Raw genomic sequence first — 19,814 nt, 5'->3', positions numbered from 1 at the left:
CTGGATGAAGTTTTGGCGGTTTTGTTCCATTTTCAGCAGTTTTGCTGTGTTTAGAAGCTGCGCAGCCGCTGGCCATTGGGTCCCCGTTGCCTGGCTGAGCCCTTTTCTCCCTCATTTGGTCCAGTTCTCACTTTGGGCTTGCTGCTCTGTTGGAAGAAATGAGAAATGGCTTCAGAGCACTTGGAAAGTCTTGCAGAAGAGACATGAAGAAGACGCTGGGTGTTTAACCACAGCAAAGAGAAGAAGAAAGTCAAGACTTGGTCAAGACGGGCATTTGGGAAGAGGTTGTGTGAAATCATCGGACTCGATCAAAGTTGCTGCTGCTTCAAGGGATGCATGGAAGAGCCCAAATCTCCAACTGCAGAGAGTTTTATTAGCCCGGGACCTGAACCCGTAACATTTTTAGTGTAGGTGCTGAGATTTCGCCATTGAGCCTGGCCCTGGTGTGGGCGCTGGACCTCCAACAGCTGCTACGCTGTTTTAAAACATTTTTATAGTGTCCCTCTACCCCCTTTTCATTAAAAATTTTCATTCCCCTGTCCACCCCGGGGTGGGGGAAAGACAACCCTCAACCTTGTGTAGTCAAGGTTATGGCGATAAATTCTGTAGCATTGTCACTTCTATTCGGAGTAAATTGGCTGGCCGCTTTCGGGCTGAAGGGAAGATAATTTGCTGTAGTATTTCAAATGGATTAGAAATGGATTTGAAGGGAAAGTTCATGCCTTCCATTACAAAGGCTAGAAAGAAGACTATCTTAAGGCACTGTTCACACTCTGGCCTTCATTATCCACGCTTAATACCTTTCCTATTTTCCAGCGTTAATGAAATTTCCTGCCGGAGCGGGTCTTCTGGATGGACGGGAGAACTCTTTAGATCCGAGGGCTTGTGCTGCAGAGAGGGAATTACAAGCCCCTCGTGTCGAGGGCCGGCGTATTCTTCAGGTCCTTGGCCTGGCTATTATCTCATTAATTTTATCCTCTCTTCTCAATACAGTTCATTTCCAAAGGCCGTCCTTTCCATTAGGGTAACAATTCAGCGGAGTGCCGTGACACCGCCGGGGATGAAAAGCGACGAGGGGTTTTGCCAGGCTCCTTGCCCTCCGTTGGAGGCCTCGTCCCCTTCTCCTGGCCCAGCAGTGGCTGTCCCCAGGTCGAGGTGTCACCGCAGGTGGGCAAAGGTGATGCTGGCAGTGCGAGGATGTTGGGGCTGTATCACCGCGTGCGAGCAGCACCTGAAGTGGTCGCGGCTTTTCGTCTGCTTGGCCAATTCCCTTTCCCCATTCTTCTGTGTGGGCAGAGGTTACCCAGCGAGGTTTCTTCACAGAACATATTTTACCTTCAGTTCTGAATGTCCCAGGGTTTCTGGAGGTAAATAACACAAGTGGCCAGAGCTCACCCTAATGCGTGCGTTCAGCAGCCGAAAGTCCCCGCGAAGCGTCTCCAGGACCGTGGCATCTCCTCTGCCGTGCGCTCGCATGGTGTGAGTAGGGCCAGGGGTGTGGGGATTTGGGGGGACACTATACCCAGTCTGGGGGTGCTGTGGGGTTTGGGAGCTCTCCCCGCAAAGGTTTGGGCCGTATCTTTTGCAAGCAGGGCGAGGACGGACAATAAACCTGCTGAAGCAGTGCTGCAACCTCCTGGTGCCTTTCCCTCCGTCTGTCTGTCTCCAGCAGGGGAAACAGCTGTAAAGGTTACTGGAGCAGATTACAACTCCTTTTGAGAGTTTTTTTCTATTTCTATATTTTTTTTTCCTTCTCTCTGTTAACTTTTTGACTTCTTAGCACTGAGTTTCCAGGTGAAGAACCAGGGGGTGCCAGGGCAGTCCCCGCACCGATGCCCCATCAGCCAGAGGGTGGAAGCAGAGGTGGCCAAGCCTCCCAGGGGGTCAGGTCTTGGTCCACTGGGACTCACAGATGCTTTTTCTCCCTCAAAAATGCAAATTGGAGGAGGTCTGGGTGAAGGCAATGCCTTCAGCTGCAGAAATCCTTGAGAATTCTCTGCAGGGAGAGACATGGGACCCATGGTCCTGCTGCGCACGTCACTGCTCTGCTCCCCGTGGGCTGGCTTGTTGCTTTTTTTCCTCTTTTTATTTAATATTGATTTAAAAAGCATAAAGTGTTTTATAATCTGCAGCTCTTGCTGCTTGGTGTTTGCCGGCAGCGGCTCCCTGCTCGCTCTCTGCTCACATAGGAGGGGTCAGATGCCACCGGGTAATAACTCTCGAGAAATGGTGACTTCCTAACGGGGGCCGCTGCAGCGGCGCGCAGCCACTTCAGCGGTTCAAGTGAGCACGGAAAAGTGAGAAAATAAATATCTGGAGGATCTGGGGGAGCAGCGGGAACGGCGGCTGATGCTCTGTGGCTGCAGCCGCCCCGGCTCTGAGCTGCTGCTTAAACCAGGAGGGTTTTTCCCCAGCCTTTTATTTTGCATCCCGATGATGGTTTTTTTTTTTTTTTTTTTTTTTTTTCGGAGAAGGGCGCTGGGCACAGGAGCACGGCTCTGAGTTTTCTTCTGCAGACCCCGTGGCAGAAAACGGCGCTGGAAATACAACAGGAGAGAGGCATCGAGCGATGGGCTGGGATGTTTGCCCATCACGGGGGCTGCCCTGGTGTAGTGGGGCTTTTAGTGGGACGGGGGCATTTTCTGGACAGCAAAGCACAGCAAAATCCACACACCCTGGGCACGGCACGAAATCCCTGCCTCGCTCCTGCAAAGCAGGGATGGGAGCAGGGCTTTTTCCCTCCCCTATAAAGGGCTAAAAGGAAACGCTGAACGCTCCAGGACTGGAGCGATATGGTAACATCTGGGCTCTGTGTCTCCATCAGTAGGGTTTTCTTGGTGTCATGCTGTGTTTTCTGGGTTGAAATCGAAGGAAATAAATCTCGTGTCGCTAACCGTTCCCCTAATGCGGCGTGCGTGCGGGGATTAGGGATACAGCCGGATCTTTCTGAGCAAGCAAATGCTCTGTTTCTACCCAAATCCAGGTTTGCAGCACACCCCTGAGTCACGGCAGTGGCCCACAGAGGGTCACTTTTGAGCCATCTTGCGGGTTTTTTAGACAAACCTCTTTCAGTGGACTTTTGCGCGTGGTGTGCGAGGCACCCGGCGTGGGAGATGCTCTGGTTGCTCGCAGCGTCTCCCTGTACACGAGACCTTTCAACATACTTTGCTGGTGGCCTGCAGAGAGCTGAAATGAATTTTTTTACAGGATGCTAATTTTTTTACAGGGAGCTAACACCAAAACTGCCTTGCCAGGACCCGATGTACCCGCGTCAGCAGTACAGGGGTGCAGATCTGTAGGGGACCGATGCTTGTAGCTCCATGGCACGCAGAACAGGAGCGCAAAAGCCATCGGCACCGAGCATCCCGTGCCTCCTCTTCCCTCGGGAAGGCTGGAGGGGCTCGGAGTGGTCGGCACGCACGATCCGCCGGAGGATGACCTCTATGAGATGTGTGCGAGCTTGTCGAGGGAGACCTTCCTGGGGTCCACACGGGCTGGGGTTTGCCGAGGTTTGCTGCGAGCTGGCGAGTTGCAAATCTGGGGACGTGGGGAGCCGGGGAAAGCCCTCGGGATTTTCGGAGAGCGGCGCAGCCATGGCCGTGCCGTGCGCGATCTCAGCTTTGCGGTGCCGCCTTCTGCTGATTTTTCCAAAATTCCAGGCTCGGTGCTCATCTCTGGAGCAAGGTTAGGGGTTTCCCGGGGACCGAGCCCCGAGCAGCCTGCACCGGGCGCAGCCCAGCACCGCTCTGCGAGGTCCCCATCCCCTCCGCGCCGCCTGGCAGGAATTCGCCGAGCTTGGTAGCCAGTGGCAACAGCCCTATTAAATGAATCGGCTGTCACACTAAGCACCAAGAAATGTAACTATTACATTTTACAATTCCCTTTCTCTTTGCGGCACATGTTCATTTGAAGGTAATGCTCTCCGGGGTTTGCATTCTGCTGATAGGATGGCGGCCCTTAATTTACAGATAGTCGCCGGTAATGCGCGCTTTATATACGTTCCGCTAATAGCATTATGAGCATAGTTTGTGCTAATACAAAATTAGAGCTCTAATTTGCATAAACAAATTACTGTTTGGATTAGCGCTAAATGGTTAAGACGACTGATATCGGCGTAGATTTGATTTGGCTGCAACGGCTCTGTTTGCATAACGGCATCTGTACCGCAGTGAGCTGGGGGGGGGGGGGGGGGTGCTTCCTGCGCATCGGGAGGCATCGTGCAGGGAAACGGGTTTGGGGTTTTCGGGGGCGGAGGAGCCCGTCCAGGAGGGATTTGTCCCCAGGGTGACGCTTGGGAAATTCCTAAAGCTGTCCTTCGCCCGCTGGGGACAGCCCGAGCACATCGTGGTGACGGTAATGTCCTGGTGACACTAAAAAGCGTGGCCGTAGCACAGCTCCTGCCCCATCGCTGCGGAGCTGGGAGGAGGAGTGTGTCCCCTTGGTGGTGTAACGGGGACCTGCGGGGCTGGAGAAGGTTCCCAGGTGCTGCCCGGGTCCGATTTGGGTCCCAGCATCCCCTCCAGGTGTTAAACGGGGACCAGCAGCACTCTCAGGCAGCTCATCCCATGCACGGACGTGGTAAAAACCCGACAAGAGCCAGGCTTGGGGGGAGGCTGTAAAACCATCCAAGCCTTTAGAGCTCCATAAAGCTTGGCTAAGCTCCGGGAAGGTCCCCCCCCCAGCCCAACACCGATTCCCCTGGGGGATTGCCACCACACCTTCCTTTCTCTTTTCTCTTTGCTGCTGGAGCTGAAAGCCAGGAGGTGTCCGCGCAGTGGGGGTGGGGGCATCGTGCTTGTTCTCAGCTCCTCGTGCTACCTTCCTGAGCTGGTGCTCACCGTGCCTTTTATCCTTTCCTTACAGGTCCCCGCTGTTAAACCAAGCGCGCCCCTCGCCGCAGGGCAGCAAGTCCCAGCCCGTGCCGCAGGGCTGGAGGAGCAAAGGCTATCGCTGCATCGGAGGGGTGATGTACCGCGTGTCGGCCAACAAGCTCTCCAAGACGTCCAGCACCCCCGGCCGGGGCAGGGACCTGAGCACCAAGAGCCCCGGCAGAGCAGGTGAGCAGTGAGAATTTCTCCTGGTGCGCACCGAAAACCAGCGGGGCCCCGGCTTTGTGCCGACGTTGGCTTTTAGCCGCTCGTCTCCAGGCTGCGTGTCTGCGGCTCGTCGCCTTCCCGTGGCTCGCTGCAACACCCGTGGGAGGATCCACCTCTCGCCGAGAAGTATTTTGGGGAAAAAAATAGGCTTTTTAGAAAGTGAAATCCGGAGTTTTGTGGCTCGGAGTTCTTGCAGCATCTGGCTTGCTGAGCACGGCTGGGTGGCGGAGCGCAGGGCTTGCACAGCCCCGACCCAACGGCGTTGGGCATCCCATCGCTGTCATGGGGCATCCCCCAGCTGTTCGTGGCAAGAAAGTAATGTGAAAGCAACAAAAGCTTTAGGAAAGAGTTAAGACAATATAGTTTTTCTTTAACTCAGGGTGCACCAGGTTTAGAGACACCCTGTTAACGCTTTCTTTCTCCAACCGCAGCGAGGATTGCCAAGTCCTGGGCAACTGGAAATGGCACCACGAGGTTAAATATATTTGATATGCTCATCAAATCCCGTTCAATATAGACCTAAGAAAGCCGGGAGGATCGTTCTGTGGATGGAACAGGCGTTTCGACACAGTTCCTGGCTTTCCATTCAGCTTCAATTCAATTTGTCTTTTAGCTCCCCCGGTACTTGAGACTCAAGTGCAGCTCTCAGGCAGGACCAGGTTTTTGAGCTGCTCCTAAAGTGGTTTTTGAGTTTCTCCCTGGGGTCAAACGGTTTTGCTCCCCAACTGGTTATTCCTGGGTTATTCCTGGCACCCCCTGGATAGCGGTTCCATCAAACAAACCCACAAAAAGCAGGATTAGGAGGCACGGGAGGGAGGGGAAACAAAAATGTCGTCAGCAGGAGAACTGAGCAGCTCCAGCAAGGTTGGAAACCGTGAAAAAAATTAGGAGCGAAAGGCAGCAAAGAGTAAATAACTCCCCCGATGCTCACCCATGGCCTACCCAGGGAGAGAAAATATACCCGTATGGCTTCTTCTGGAGTCTGCGATCCTACTGCCTGTGAGCTCGGCTTGGGGGCTGATACCGGAGGAGGGTGGGCAAGGATCAGCCTTGGGAGGCTTGGAAAACGGCTCCGTAAATCTCGCTTGGTCGTGGACCAAGCAAAGCCTGGGGTCAGCGATGTCTGTTTTGTTTTTTTTTTCACGAGCTTTGGGATGGGATTTTCCGAAGTGTCCGAATCCCTGAACTCCTGCTGCCTTTCCACGGGACCAGGCACTTCGGAGCGCTCCTGGAGGCTTCTACGTGCTGCCAGGGGATGTGTTAAATTCTTAATAATCGTAGGAAATGGGGGAAACGGCATGAAAAAAAGGGAAGCCTTTTAATGGAGGTGAGACCTTTTGTGGGCAGCCTTTCCCAAACAGGGATCTTGCACATCCCCTGTTTAAAACCCTCATTCTGAACTGTTTCTTTTTGTTGCTGGTGTTGTTTTTTTCATTTATCTGAGCGAAGAAGTCTCTAAATCTGTCTAGCCACTGGGAAACAGCAAATTCATGCTTAGGCAACTCAGCAAAGGCTGAGGGTTTCAGCCTGCCCATGAATATCCAGTTCTGGGCTGGAGAAATGAGAAACATTTCTGTTTCTGGCAGAAAAACACCAGCCTAAAGTGGGATTTCTGGGAGAGGGTTGGAGCTAGACCAGTGCCAGACACTGCGTGGCGGGGTAGCAGAGAGGTGGGAAAGGCTCCTGACGATTTAACAGCTTGGAGTTTGCTTATGGTGAGGTATAATTCTGCTGCTCACCCGAATTTATTGGGCTGGTATTTTGTCTTTTCGAGCTCCAGCTACGATCAGAAATGCCATAAAGCTCCTGAACTGGTGCCCGTGGGATGTGGGATTGGTGCCGGGCTCCGGTCTGGGGAGCACCGGCCCCTGGAGACGTCCGTGAGGAAAGCCCCGTGCCTGTGTTTTAGCAGTTTTTGCCAGGATACATTTCTCACTGTGCAGAAATATTAGGAAACGTGACAGCAGGACGGTGCAGAAAGTGCTTGATACATCGCAATTAGATGAGGCTTTAATTAAGCAAACGAAATAAGCAGGTTTCCGCGCTCGCAACAAACCTTCCCTTCAGTTCTTTCTGCAACCGCTACGACGTTGTTCGGGCACGTGAGGGATTTCCATGAAATCGGGGAAAGGTCCTGGCAACACCGCATTTCGACGATAAATCTGCAAGGGGAAGTGATAAATAAACAAGCAGAGAGCAGATTGAAAGCAGCAGGAACAAAATGAAGGTTTGACATAGGCCGGAGAGCAGCCCTGAGCCCACTCCGGGCGCGAGCTGCTGCCGTGGGGGCAGAGCTATTGCAGCCCGCGACGCGGGCTCACTCCAGCGGGTTTTCAGCAGCATCCAGATGCTTCCCGTGGGGAAATCTTCCCCTACACGACTCCGGCAGATGCTTGGGAAAGGCAGCAGCTCGTGCTCATGGTGCTGGTGGCTGTCAGGACACTGGGCTCTGCCTGCTGGAGGGATGCTCGTGGCTGTCAGCCAGACCACGGCAGCTCCTCCGGTGGTAAGGTCGTATTTATTGGTGGCTTTCATTTTTTTTTTTTTGGATTTATGTGTTTTTTATAAACTCGGAAGGCTTAAAGATCCCTGTCTTCTCCCATGGTGGCTGAGCTCCCAGTGGTGGAGGTTTAAGAGGATCCTTAGGGTTCTCGCCACGTGCCCCCTAATGCAGCCGTGATGGTTTCACGGCGGTGCCTGTGACAGCAGGAGAGCGAATTGTTTCTGAAACTCACGGCTGAGTTCAACCCTACGGGGCTGGGGGGCCTTTCCCCCAATCTCAGCACGTTCCCTCCCTCCATCCTGGTGTGTAACAGCCGTTCCTGCCTCAGTTTCCCCATTCTGCCGTCGTGGCAGGGTGAGGAGCTCAGCGACATCCCCACTGGCGCTGGTAAAGGGGATTTCAGATGCGATAGGGGATCTTGGTAAAAGGAGGGGGAAAACAGCCCTACACAGGGCCATCAGGCTCTGATGCAGGGAGGCACGTGTCTGAGAAAAGTGCACTCTCGGCTTCTTTTTACCAACTAATTTGAGAAGTGCTGAGTGCCGCAGAAACGCCCTTTCTGCATTTGCACAGGTGGCAAAACGCTCAGCGCTGCCGTCGAGCCGGCGACGGTGCCGGGGGCTCGCGGGAAGGATGCGCCCTCCGTGTCACGGGAATCCCTTGGGGCTGGGATTGCTTAATCCCATGTCCCATTTGAGCTCAATCCCTTGAGGCTGGGATTGCTTGATTCCATGTCCCATTTGAGCTCAATCCCTTGGGGCTGGGATTGTTTGTCCCCTTTTAATTTGATCGCTTGATTTTGGGATTCATTAATCCCTTGGTCCCTTCTGAGCTCAGTCACTTGCCTTTGGAACTCCTCGATCCCTCGGCTCCTTCAAGCTCAAACCCTCAGGTTTGGGATTGCTCGATCCCTCGGATCCTTTTGAGCTCAGCCCTTTGGTTTTGGGATTGTCCAACCGCCCAGTCCCTTGGCCCCTTTTGAGCTCAACCCCCTCAGTTTGAGGATTGCTCAATCCTCGTCCCCTTTTAGCTCAGTCCCTCGGGTTTGGGACCCGGTCTCCTCGAGGACCGGGGCGTGCAGAGCTCGGGAGATGCTCCAAGCTCCTCGCACGCCTCTGCCGAGCCGGTCACGCAACAGCGCCGAAACGCTTCGTTAATTGAGCGTGCCTCGCTAATAACGAAACGCCTGAAGCAGGGACGTGCTCGTTCCTGTTGGGAGCCGTGCTGCAGGCGGGGGGGGGGGAAGCGTGCCCAGCTGCTCTCCCGCAGCGCCAGCGCATCCCCTCTAACGTTGTTCCCTTCCAGAGGGGCTTGGGCCGGCCGGTGAGTGAAATAAATTACCCCCGGCAGCTGCTGGTGCTGATGGTCTGCAACGGTGGAAGGCACTTAAACGACTGATAATTAAAGAAATAAATTTCCCGAGTGCCGGCCTCAGAAGTTTTGGTTCAGCACTAAAGGCAGGAGAGCCCGGCGAAACGAAGGGCGCCCCAGCGCGTCCCAGTGTCACCAGCGCTGCTTCTCCTCCCTTCCAGGCTCTTTCAGGTGCTGCACAGTATTAAAAAACAAAACAAAACAAAACAAAACAAAACCAACAAAAAACAACAAATGACCTACATCACACGCACAAACGCTTCTTTCCACGTTTCCACCGCAGCTGTGTTGAGGTCCCGGTAAAGGGACTCCAGATACGAGCGCTAAAGTCGTTCCTAAATAATTAAGCAGGTAATAATTAACAGCACTCCCTTCGCAATGCTCGTGGCTGACCCGAACGCGAGGGAAGATGCTGAGCGCCCTGCTCAGCGCGCGTTTGCTGCAGGAGGAGCCCCGGGGCAAGAGGGGACATCAGGACTAAGGTGGGGATGCTGGCGGAGGGGCACAGCCTCCACCCCGCTCATTTTAACCACAGTTGGTGCTTGGGGAGCCCCTTCGGCAGGGCTGGATTGTTCCACTTCACCCTTTTCTGATCCAAATCCCAATTTTGGAGCAGGACGGGCTGGGCAGAAGCAGGCGCTGCGGAAAGCCCCGCGCCGAGGGACCGGAGCCAGGCTGTCGCGCTGCTCGCCTGCGGATTCCTTCAGAGCGGAGGGAAAGGGAAAAAAAAAAAAAAAAAGTAGTTAGGCTGTAGCCCCTGCTATTAATCATAGCTGTAATCATGCATTTAATGAACATGACAGCTCCCGTTCCCTCCGGAGAGACGCGCCGAGCCTCCCGGCTGGGTTAGGTACAACAATCACTTCCCAGCGCTTGCCATCACCGCGAGCTGCCGGAGCAGCCAGCGTCGGCTGCGGGTGATGCATGGAGAGGAGCAGCCCCGTTTGCACGGGCTGCGGGTTTCCTTACAGATGATGCGCCTCAACCCGACTAGATCATTAAGGGGAAAAAAAAAAAAGAAAAAAAGGCGGAGGGAGAAAAACACCTGTCCCTTACGCGGGGTATAAAATATCAAGCCTGACGCCGCCGTGCTGTGTGTAATCAGTTAAAAAGCCCTTAATGTGCAGTTCCTTGATGCTCTCCCCAGCAGCTTTTTTTTTTATTATTATTATTATTTCTTCTTTTTTTTTTCTCCCTCCTGTTGTTCCCGCTGCCTTCACGGAGGAACTCGCCATGCCCCTTTTTTCAATCTCTGCAGCAAGGGACTTTTATAGGACCGGCAGCACTTGGTCCCGACGCCGATGCTCTCCCCGGTGTGCTGAGGTCCTCTCGTGCTGCAAAATCGTGTTGCATCTGAAGAAAGGACCCAGTGAGACCCTCCCAAGATCAGAGTCAAGCCCTGGGGGCATGGTTTCAGCATTCTGTTTCGTTTAATCCGGAGCCTGCTGCCGTGCTCCCCGGGGGATCACACACCAGCACGCCTCCTGTTTTTACATTTAACCCCTCTCCAGTCCTCCGTGTCCTTGCTCTGCCCCAATTTCACACCGCGTGGGTGACTTTGATAAAGCAGAGAGACCCCAAATCTCCACCTTGCTTCTGTCCTGCTCTGACATTGATCACTTAACGTTTTATTGTGTTGCTTAAAGAAAAACTTGGTCTGCTTGGACCCTCCTACAGATGTGGGGCGATAAATCCCCCTGCCTGCATCCCCTCGCTCGTTGCTTTGAGGTCTGCAGAGCATTTAAACTTCTTTTTGCACGGTGGAAAGGCTTCTAAAAACAACACCCTGCGTTTCCTCCGTAAATCCCAGGAGATGGAAGAGAGAAATGAGGCTTCGCCCCTTTCCAGGCTGCTGCGCGTTAACGGGCTCCGCGCGTAATTACGGAGCTTCTGAACCGGCGGCATTACGCAGCCGATGGGCTGGCTCCTCCTGGGTAAATATTCAGGCAGTTCCCTATTAGTTGGGCGAGGATTTCCACTCCGGGTGAGTAATTAGGAGGTTTGACGGCGTGGAAGCTCGTAGGAAAGGTTTCTGTGCCTGCTGCCAGGCTGCTGCCTCGCTGGACGTGGCCGGCACACCGGCCAGGCTTTTCTGCAGATTTTGGGATGGAAGGGAGCGATTCGCAGGCGTGCAAAGTGCCTGCAGGCTGCAAATTAATTCACAGCACAGTCACCTGTACCGGGGGATGTGCATCACCCAGCCAGCATCGCACACGCTCAGTCCTCCCAGCGATTTCAGTGGTTTTAGTCTGCGTATAATAACAGCGAGTCTTCCTGCGGGAAGATAAAAGCTATGCAAAAAAATAAATATATATTCACCTGTGGATTTATTTTGGATATGTATGCACTTAAAACCAGCTGCATGAGACCGTTGCAGCCTTTATTTATTTACCTCTTGATTTATTTAGTGGTTCCCCTTCTCTGGCAAGGTAGTGGCTGGCAGGATGTCTTAAATAAAAGGATGGCGCACGGGCACGGGAACGCACATGTACCCTAGAGTCTGCTTTTCTGCCCAGGGGGAGCCCACTCCTGGGATGGTTTGTCCTGCTGAGCTTGCTTTAAAGAACATTAAAGATAATTACGGAGGGCTGAGGGAGGCTCTATCCCTACAGTAATGACTGGCTTTAATTTGGGTCTTTGTCCCCGCATCGTTTGGGAGGCCGGCCTTGCTTGAGCGCGATGGAAGCGATGGAGGGGAAGCGGGACCCCAGCTGCAAGTCAAAAAAAAAGAAAACAACCAAAAAAAAAGCAGAATAATTTAGCAAAGGTGGCACAAACGCCCAGTTAATTTTAGGTGGTCGCGGGGCAAGCTTGAAATCTCTTGCCATACAAGTCTGCCATGAGCAAAGACCCGTGCTGGCATCCCGCAGCGGGGCAGCCCGATGCCCTGATGGACAGGCACATGCCACCAGCGTCGGCATCGTGCCTGCGCCGTCGCTTTTTATTTTCAGAGGGAACAGCTGGGCTTTTGCCGGTGCCAGCAGCCAGAGTGACAGCTCGAGCGCGGGGGGAGCTATCAAATCCCGCTCACTCACTCCCCAGCACGCCCGGGCTGGCAGGTGAGTGACTGAGCCGCGCTCGTGCCACCTGGAAAGCCGCGCGCCGAGCCTTTATTTTCGATTCACTCTTCCCTACACCGCTCGAGGACGTATTAATTATGTGCAAGCACGGACTCGAGGCAGCTGCTGGGCTTCCCCGGGCTGCTGCAGGGAGCGTGAGCTGCCTCTGCCGAGCCTCCAAGGTTGCTCCAGTGCATGCGGGTTCCCCAGGGGCGCTTCCCAGTAGGTTTGAGCATGGAGGAAAAGGGCACCTGATGCATTTGGAGCCAACAAGGAGCCCTTTTTGGCAGGACTCCTCCTTGCTGTGGCAGGTCCAGAGGTGCCAGCAGCAGGCAGGTTTGCAAAGAGCATCCTCAGCTCTCGTAGCTGCTGCTCTGTGTTAGCACCGAGCTGCCAAGGACCGCAGGAGTTCCTGCCGAATTTCTTGCTTGGGAGCAAATTGTCCTGAACGTGTCTGTGTTTCTTTCTGTGTTTTGAACAGCGAGGTTGAGCGGCACGCCTGGCAGTACTGGCTTCTCCCCATCTGGTATCCTGAACCGATCCGCTACGAGCCGCTACATTGCCAGGTCTGTACCCGCGGGGAGGATCAGCACGCTCCCCCTCCGGATGCTGCATGTGGTTTATGCTCAGGACGGGGTCAGAAGCTTGGTACGAGGCTGTTTCACTGTCTCTTTGTTCGGTGAAGGACCAAAGCACCGCTGGTTTTCCCCCATCCTCTGCCAGGAGGCGGCTGTAAACTCAGCAAAAAACACTGGTTCCTGCTTTGAAAGGTTCTCTTGAAAGGGTGTGAAAGGTTAGTAATGGATATCAGCACCTTTCTGCGGGCAAGGAACGCCAAATCCTGCTCCAGCCCTCTCTGAAAGTCCCTTTTTAAAACAAAAACCATATTGTTCTCGAGGGCAGCAGCGTCACTGTCACCTGTATCACAGCAGTTTGTTGTTTTATTCCCCTGATCCGAAGAAGTCAATCCCCATTCAGCCCAGTAAACTTGCAGGTTTTCCTTCTTGCTGGCTCTGCTGAGCTTTCCCAGCTGGGAACCAGTGCTCGATGGGTGCTCAGCCCCTGCAAACCAGTAACCCCCGGCACCAGCAGGGAAGCAGCCCGAGCACAACGGCGCGTTGCCGCCGCTCGGCGCCCTCCTGACTTTCCCGTCGCCTTGCTTCTGTGCCACAGATGTGCCGCATATCATCGCGTCCTTAAGTGTGAGCTCTTGCAGACAAGCCCCTCTTAATTGTAGTAGACTGAAATTTATCCCCGAAGCATGTTGGTTCCAGATGTCTACACAGACATAGTGCCAGATTCTAGCTATATTTTATCATCTCCTATCATTTACACCAACTGATTGAAAATTTGCTGTCAAAGTCAGTTGATGGTAGAGTCCAAATTCAGTGCTGGCCACAGAGGTCCATGTGCTGGTGGCCTGGCTGAGTACCTCAGGTAGCCACCGTGTTGACTATGGGAGAGCCCTTTATCAATGTCATAATTTCAGCAAGGAAAAACTCTTTTTCTAAATGCTTATCATGCCATGTAGTGGCTTGCCTTGCGATAGCCTCAGAAGCACCACGGGTACCAGGAGGCACGTTGTGTCAGAGCTTGCTGTCCCCACATCCATGCACAGTGGTGGTGGCAGTGCTGATGCTGAAGCAGAGAGAGGGCTGGAGAAGGGCTATCATGTTCAGCATTTTGTCTGCATGAAGTTTTCTTAGTACATTTCAACGGGAGAGCTGCAGATGGTCAATATAGAGGTAAAAATGTGCATTCCCTCTCTAAAATAGTTTCCTTGCTACTGTGACCCCTAGGCCAGTGACTTGTGCTGATGTATCCCCTGAACTGCTTGGTGTTTGCAGCCTGTGCTGCATGAGCCCAGCACAAGAAAGGATATTTTCTGTCTCCCTGTGTTCATAAAAACTGCTCGGAGCTCTCTCCGTGCTCACAAAGTCATTGGAGATGGTCATGTTCCTGGAGGGATCTCTGAAGGTCTCTGTATGGGCTCTTGCACCAAAGGGTCTCATCCCTACACCGTATCTCTGAGAAGGTCTGGTTCCACGTTCTCTGTACCATCCCATAAACAGTCATAGAGGACAATAAAATCCCCCTTTTATCTTCTTCTGGGTGAGCAAATCAGCTCATGGCCTCTGCTCAGATGTCCAGTGCTCCAGCCCCGACTGTCTTGGTGGCCTTTCACTGGCCTCGCTGCCGTCCTCCACTGTCTGTGTTGTCCTGGGAGCCCCAGAGTGGGCCTGGTATGCCCTGGTGGTCTCACAAGTACCAAATAGATGGGGTAGATCCTCTCCCTCATCCTCCCAGCTGCATTCTTGCTTGTACAGCCCAAAATGTGATTGGCATCATGGCCTCTCCTATGAGGAGAGGCTCAGGACGCTTGGGTTGACCCCTTTGGAGAAAAGGAGGCCAAGAGGAGACCTCACTGCTCCCTGCAGCTTCCCGAGGAGGGGAAATGGAGAAGGAGGTGCTGGTCTCTGCTCCCTGGTGGCCAGTGGTAGGATGCGTGGGAACGGCACAAAGCTGCCCCGGTGGGGGGTTCAGACTGGGCATTAGGACAAATTTCTTCACTATGAGGGTGGTCAGACACTGGAACAAGCTTCCTGGAGAGGTGGTTGGTGCCCTGTGCCTGGCAGCGTTCAAGAAGCATTTGGACAACGCCCTTTAACTTTTGGTAGGCCCTTGAAGTGGGCAGGCAGTTGGACTGGATGATCTTCCAAGGTCCTTTCCAACTGAACTGTTCTGTTCTGTTCTGTTCTGTTCCACTCTGCTCTGTTCCACTCTGCTCTGTTCCACTCTGCTCTCTACTCTACTCTACTCTACTCTACTCTACCTCAAGGGCACCTGGCTGACTACTACTTGGTGCCTTGTTGTTCCCCAGGGTCCCCAGGTCATCTTCTACAGAGTTGCTTTCCAGCATGGGTTGGAAAGGACCCTTGAAGACCATCTGGTTCAGCCTCCCTTTCACTAGATCAGGTTGATCAAAGCATGTGGCAGTTCTGTACCAAAAGCAGAAATTTCCTCGGAAATTGGCCTCATCTTGCAGATTTTTAAAGATTCAGCGTGAAGTTGTCCAAAAGTCACAAAGAGCTAGAGCTTATGGCCCAGTACGAATTTTCTGAATATCTCCCTTCCTTTTCAAAGTGGAACTGTGCTTCTCTATGATTTTGGGTGCGATTGACCTATTTTCTCTATGCCATTGTATGACGTTGCATTGAAGTTGGAAATGTTACCACAACCTGTCTGTCTTGCTCCGTTTAGCCGTGCTGTTCAGCGGAGTTTGGCCATCATTCGTCAAGCCAAGCAGAAGAAAGAGAAGAAGAAGGAGTACTGTATGTACTACAACCGCTTTGGCAAGTGTAATCGAGGGGAGAACTGCCCCTACATCCATGATCCAGAGAAGGTGGCCGTCTGCACCAGGTATGGATGGATGCTTTGAGCATCCACATGCTTTGAGCCATCACTGGGTCATCAGTTGGCTTCAGTGCTTGCTCATGTGATATTCCACAGGGAAAAATGCCGATAATGGAGATGTAAGAACATGAGAATTGCTGGGCTGGGTCAGGCCCAGGGCCTGCCCAACGCTCTGGGGTTGGAAGGTGCCTTCAGGAGGAGGACAAGATGAGGCTCACAGAGGACTCTTTCTTTTTTCTGGGACCTCTCAGCTTCTGGCAGTGAAACCCTGCTGCCTGGTAGGGTTTGCAGTTGGTAGAGGTTGCCACCAAACCATCTTGTAATAGTCAGCAATTCTCTTCTTTTTTGATCTTGTCCTTTCTTTAATGTGTGATGTTTATGGCAATGGGTTGCATAACAGAAATGGGCTCTGTGTGAAAAATGCTTCCTCAACTGGCTGCTTGACTGTTAGGTACCTCCTCGTTCATGAGAGGAATAGGATAATAATTCCCTAATCACCTTCTATGTACCATTTATAACTCCATATAGTCTTCCCTTTCTATCCAAATTTGTCAGACAAGAGAATCCTGACCTATTTAATCTCTTCTGGTGCTTTTTTTCTGAACTTACGCAACATTTGAGACCTATTCATGCTAACTAAGCATCACATTAACACTCTAAGTTAAGTATACATGCATTAGATATTTGGTGCAGCTTCTAGAAACTACAGAAATATTTACTTCACAATTTGGAGGTGGATGCCATCACCTGTACACTTATGCCTGCTAAGTAATCATATCATATCATAGTGCAGAAGAACTAAAAAGATTTAAAAAACTGTAGTAAGAACCTGTAATAAGATCAAATCGACATTTCTTAAATATAATCAGAACAGTAATCCTTAGCCATTAGTTATTACTGGCAGGTTGAGAACGCCATCAGAGTTTGCAAGGTGGAATTTGAGGCTAAAATATTTAGCCAGGCCCTGAAAAGGCTATCCAACTCGAACAAACTGCCTCATGGGTTCTGGATAATACTTGTTGGAGTTGATGGGGGCAGATGGTGCAGATGTCAGAGTAGCCTGGATTTTGGCTGAATGATCTAAGAGCCTGCCCTCGCCGTGCACCAGGTGATTTCTGCCTGGCAGCATCTATCAGAGACCAGTTCATAGAATCATAAGGGTTGGAAAAGACCTTCAAGATCATCTGGTCCAACCATCACCCTACTACCACTACAACTACTACTACCTACCACAACTACACTTGTGTCGTTTGGAGCTGACGTGTTGCACAGAACGGCTCAGATCCGTGCAACAGGTTTGAGTCCTTCAGCCTGTGATGCCAGGCAGCAAAGAGACTTGGTAATTTATTACAGGAGAACTGATTAGCGTAGCCAGCTCATTATACCTGCCCAACAGTTGATTAAACTATATTATTAGTCGTTTAAAAAGCGTAGAAAAGCCAACTCCACTGATGAACTCTTAGAGTAATTTCTCCTTAAAAGTGCTGCTGTGCTAGAAATCATTGGTGGGTTGCACAAAGCTCTGTGGGAGACAATACAGAAGGAAAAGTGACTTTTAAAAAAGAAGAAAAATAAAAAATAAATGAATTTTTAAAACTGATTTTACTTGCTTGCACTCAGTTTCTCATCCTCATGAGCACCAAGACATATGTGTCCAAGGTGTGAGGATTACCTCTGGTGACACAGAGGATTAGGATGCTGGCTACTGAGTCCTCAATTTGACTCCTTCGTTCTTATCTTGAGGAGTAAATCAAGTTGTTGGCTGTTCTACTTGCTCACCTTAGGAATCTCTGCTTCTTGTGCTGTTTTGAGTCTCCATCCAACCCTGGGATGGAGAGCCCTGGACATACTGGGGAGAGCCCTGGGCACACTGGGGAGAGCCCAGCGCAGGGCCCTGAGAGGCGGCAGGGCCTGGAGCCCCCCTGCCGTGAGGAGAGGCTGCGAGAGCTGGGGCTGCTCGGCCTGGAGAGGAGGAGGCTCCGGGGGAGCTCCCCCACGTCCCTGCAGCCCTGCAGGGAGGTGCGAGAGGCCGAGGCCAGGCTCTGCTCAGGGGGGCCCGGGGCCAGCAGCGGAGGCCGCGGGCCCAGTCTGGAGCCCGGGAGGCTCCCGCTGGCCCCCAGGCAGCACTGCTGGGCCGGGCGGGTGCCGGAGCCCTGGCACCAGGACCAGGGACTGGGGGCTCCTCTTTGAGGTCTCCCCAAACCCACCAGGCCTCGGGGCTAGGCACCCTGCTGTGGGCCCCTGCTGTGGCGGGGGTTGACCTGATGGCCCTGAGGTGCCTGCACCCTCCACCACTCTGTCATTCAGTACCTTGCTCTGCCTACTAATAAGCAGCCAAATACAGGAAAGGAGCAAAATCTGTCAGGAAAGGGACCGATTTACGGCCTGTTACAGGCTTTAACAATGAGCTCTGCAGTGGTCATGTCAATTTGCTGGGGTATTGGGCCAGGAAGAGACTCAATGTTAAAAAAGTCGCATTTTGTGACCCACCTGATGTCACACAACCCTCTCCTCTGGTCTTTTGGCAGGTTTCTCCGTGGCACATGCAAGAAGACGGACGGGAATTGCCCATTTTCCCACAAAGTTTCCAAAGACAAGGTCTGTACGGCTTCCTAATGAGCTCACCGTGGCTTTATTAGAGAGCTGACCTACAGAGGCAGCGTTTATGACGGCTGTAGGGAAACCTCTGTTATAGAGTGCTTCAAATAGAGTTCATTTGTAGTTTGCTTGCCAAGCTGTTCAGGCTCATTACGGGGTCAGAGCTTATAATGGGAGCAGAGTGCGCCTCTTAAACCAGCGTGGTGAATCACTAGATTAGTGCGCTAAGCAGCGGATTGGAAACCAGAGCACCTGGGGCAGCTGGAAGTATCAATAACACTTGTTGGGTTAAGGAGTACTTAAACTCAGAGGGAAAGAGCACGGGAGCATTGTTTGCTACATCTAATCCTTATTTACATCTGCCAGATCACCCTTCCTTCCAACTCAGCCCACGCTGGGGTCAGACAAGGACGATGCTGCAGCATCCGGGAGCTTTGAGGCATAAATTAACCTTTCTAAAAAGCCAGGCAGAGAAACTCCCTGGCAGACTGGCTTTTGATTCCATCATCGTTTTCATCTTGCTTGGTGTATGTGGGGCTCTGTGGTTTTATTACACAGTGCCAGGTGGAAAAATAATTAGGTTTTCTTTTAGTGATGATCAGCTGACAATTTAGCAGGCTAACCTCTGTACGGTGGCAAGGATTTCCAATCGGACGTAGCTTTGGAGACCTCAGGCTTTTCAGCTGAGGTGAAGTTGGTGCTGAAGGTTAAGTGTGGCTGCGGGTCCTTCACCAAGCTGGGAAGTGCATCGAGCATGTGTTTACGTGTTGTTTTAGCGGATTTGCAGGAACACTTCTCTACTACAGCCAAAGAATCACCCAGAAAAGAGCAGGAAGGTTAATCCCACTGGGGCACTAAAAATACAACGAGTGGGGTCACCGCATGGGGGGAGCGCTTTGTGACTGGTCCCACTGTTGGGGTGGAGATGCCAGAAGCTGGGATGGGAATGAGAACTGGTTTTCCTAGAGAAACCCATGAGGCTCAGTCTTTCCTCGTGGTATGTGATGAGCCTGTGGCCCCGCTGGCTATGGGTTTGGCACGTTGTTGAAAGTGGCTTTGCCAAAGCTTTCACGGCTGTGCCTGGGGCAGGTCAGGGACTGGAGCTTGCACAGGCTGGACCAGATGGACCCAGAGGTGTCTCCCAGCCTCTGCCATCCCGTGATTCTCTGGTCACTGCCCTCATTCCCCTGTCCAGCATCGTGTAGGTAAACCACAGCACAATTACTGCCTGTAAAGGATTTAACCCATGGGGCTCACTGGCTCTCATCAGCATCTGAAGCAGGACCTTTTCCTACAGCGGCTGCCTTTGGCCATGCAGTTTTTCTTGTCTCCTTTCCCCCCGTCTGCATACGGCATGCTTGTTGTCGGAGAGGAGCTCATAAGTCATGCCGGCGGTGAGCGGAGTCGCTCTGAGCGAGACACAAAGCACCATATGTTTTTTACATGGCTCTCTCTTCAGAGTCACTTAATCATGTGTATATAAAGTAGAGGAGATAGACTGGGGACAGCTGTACTCCCTGACTCACGGCACGACGAGGACGGATGGGGATGAGAACTGATAGAAGGCAGGAGGGCTGTTGGAAGTTGTTTTTTTTCCCTATAACATGTAGCGAGACTTCAGAAATAAAGAAGCCAAGAAAAAAGAAAGGCTTGCAAAGGGACTGGCTGTTTACATGGCTGTTGGCGAATCATAGCACAAATTTGGAGTGGATATTGGGGTAAGATGGTTTGTAAAAGCGCTGCTGCTTCTTTACACTGCAATAACCGGTGTGC

At 52.3% G+C, this 19,814-nt stretch overlaps 1 protein-coding gene across 9 annotated transcripts in view; it reads left to right on the top strand.

Moving 5' to 3' along the window:
- Positions 1–19,814, top strand: part of ZC3H3 (zinc finger CCCH-type containing 3) — a 138,599-nt gene that overhangs the window by 86,298 nt on the left and 32,487 nt on the right. For all 9 annotated transcript variants that reach the window (XM_050709035.1, XM_050709038.1, XM_035566402.2 and 6 more), the window contains 4 exons: positions 4,864–5,057; positions 12,511–12,595; positions 15,291–15,449; positions 17,972–18,041. In XM_050709035.1, coding sequence (XP_050564992.1) covers positions 4,864–5,057; positions 12,511–12,595; positions 15,291–15,449; positions 17,972–18,041 — 508 coding nt within the window. The remainder of the gene's footprint in view (positions 1–4,863; positions 5,058–12,510; positions 12,596–15,290; positions 15,450–17,971; positions 18,042–19,814) is intronic.

Source organism: Cygnus atratus, chromosome 2 (assembly GCF_013377495.2).
Source record: "Cygnus atratus isolate AKBS03 ecotype Queensland, Australia chromosome 2, CAtr_DNAZoo_HiC_assembly, whole genome shotgun sequence".
Lineage (NCBI taxonomy): Eukaryota > Metazoa > Chordata > Aves > Anseriformes > Anatidae > Cygnus > Cygnus atratus.
Note: the sequence above shows the minus strand (reverse complement) of the source record. Positions and strands in the feature narration are given on the sequence as shown.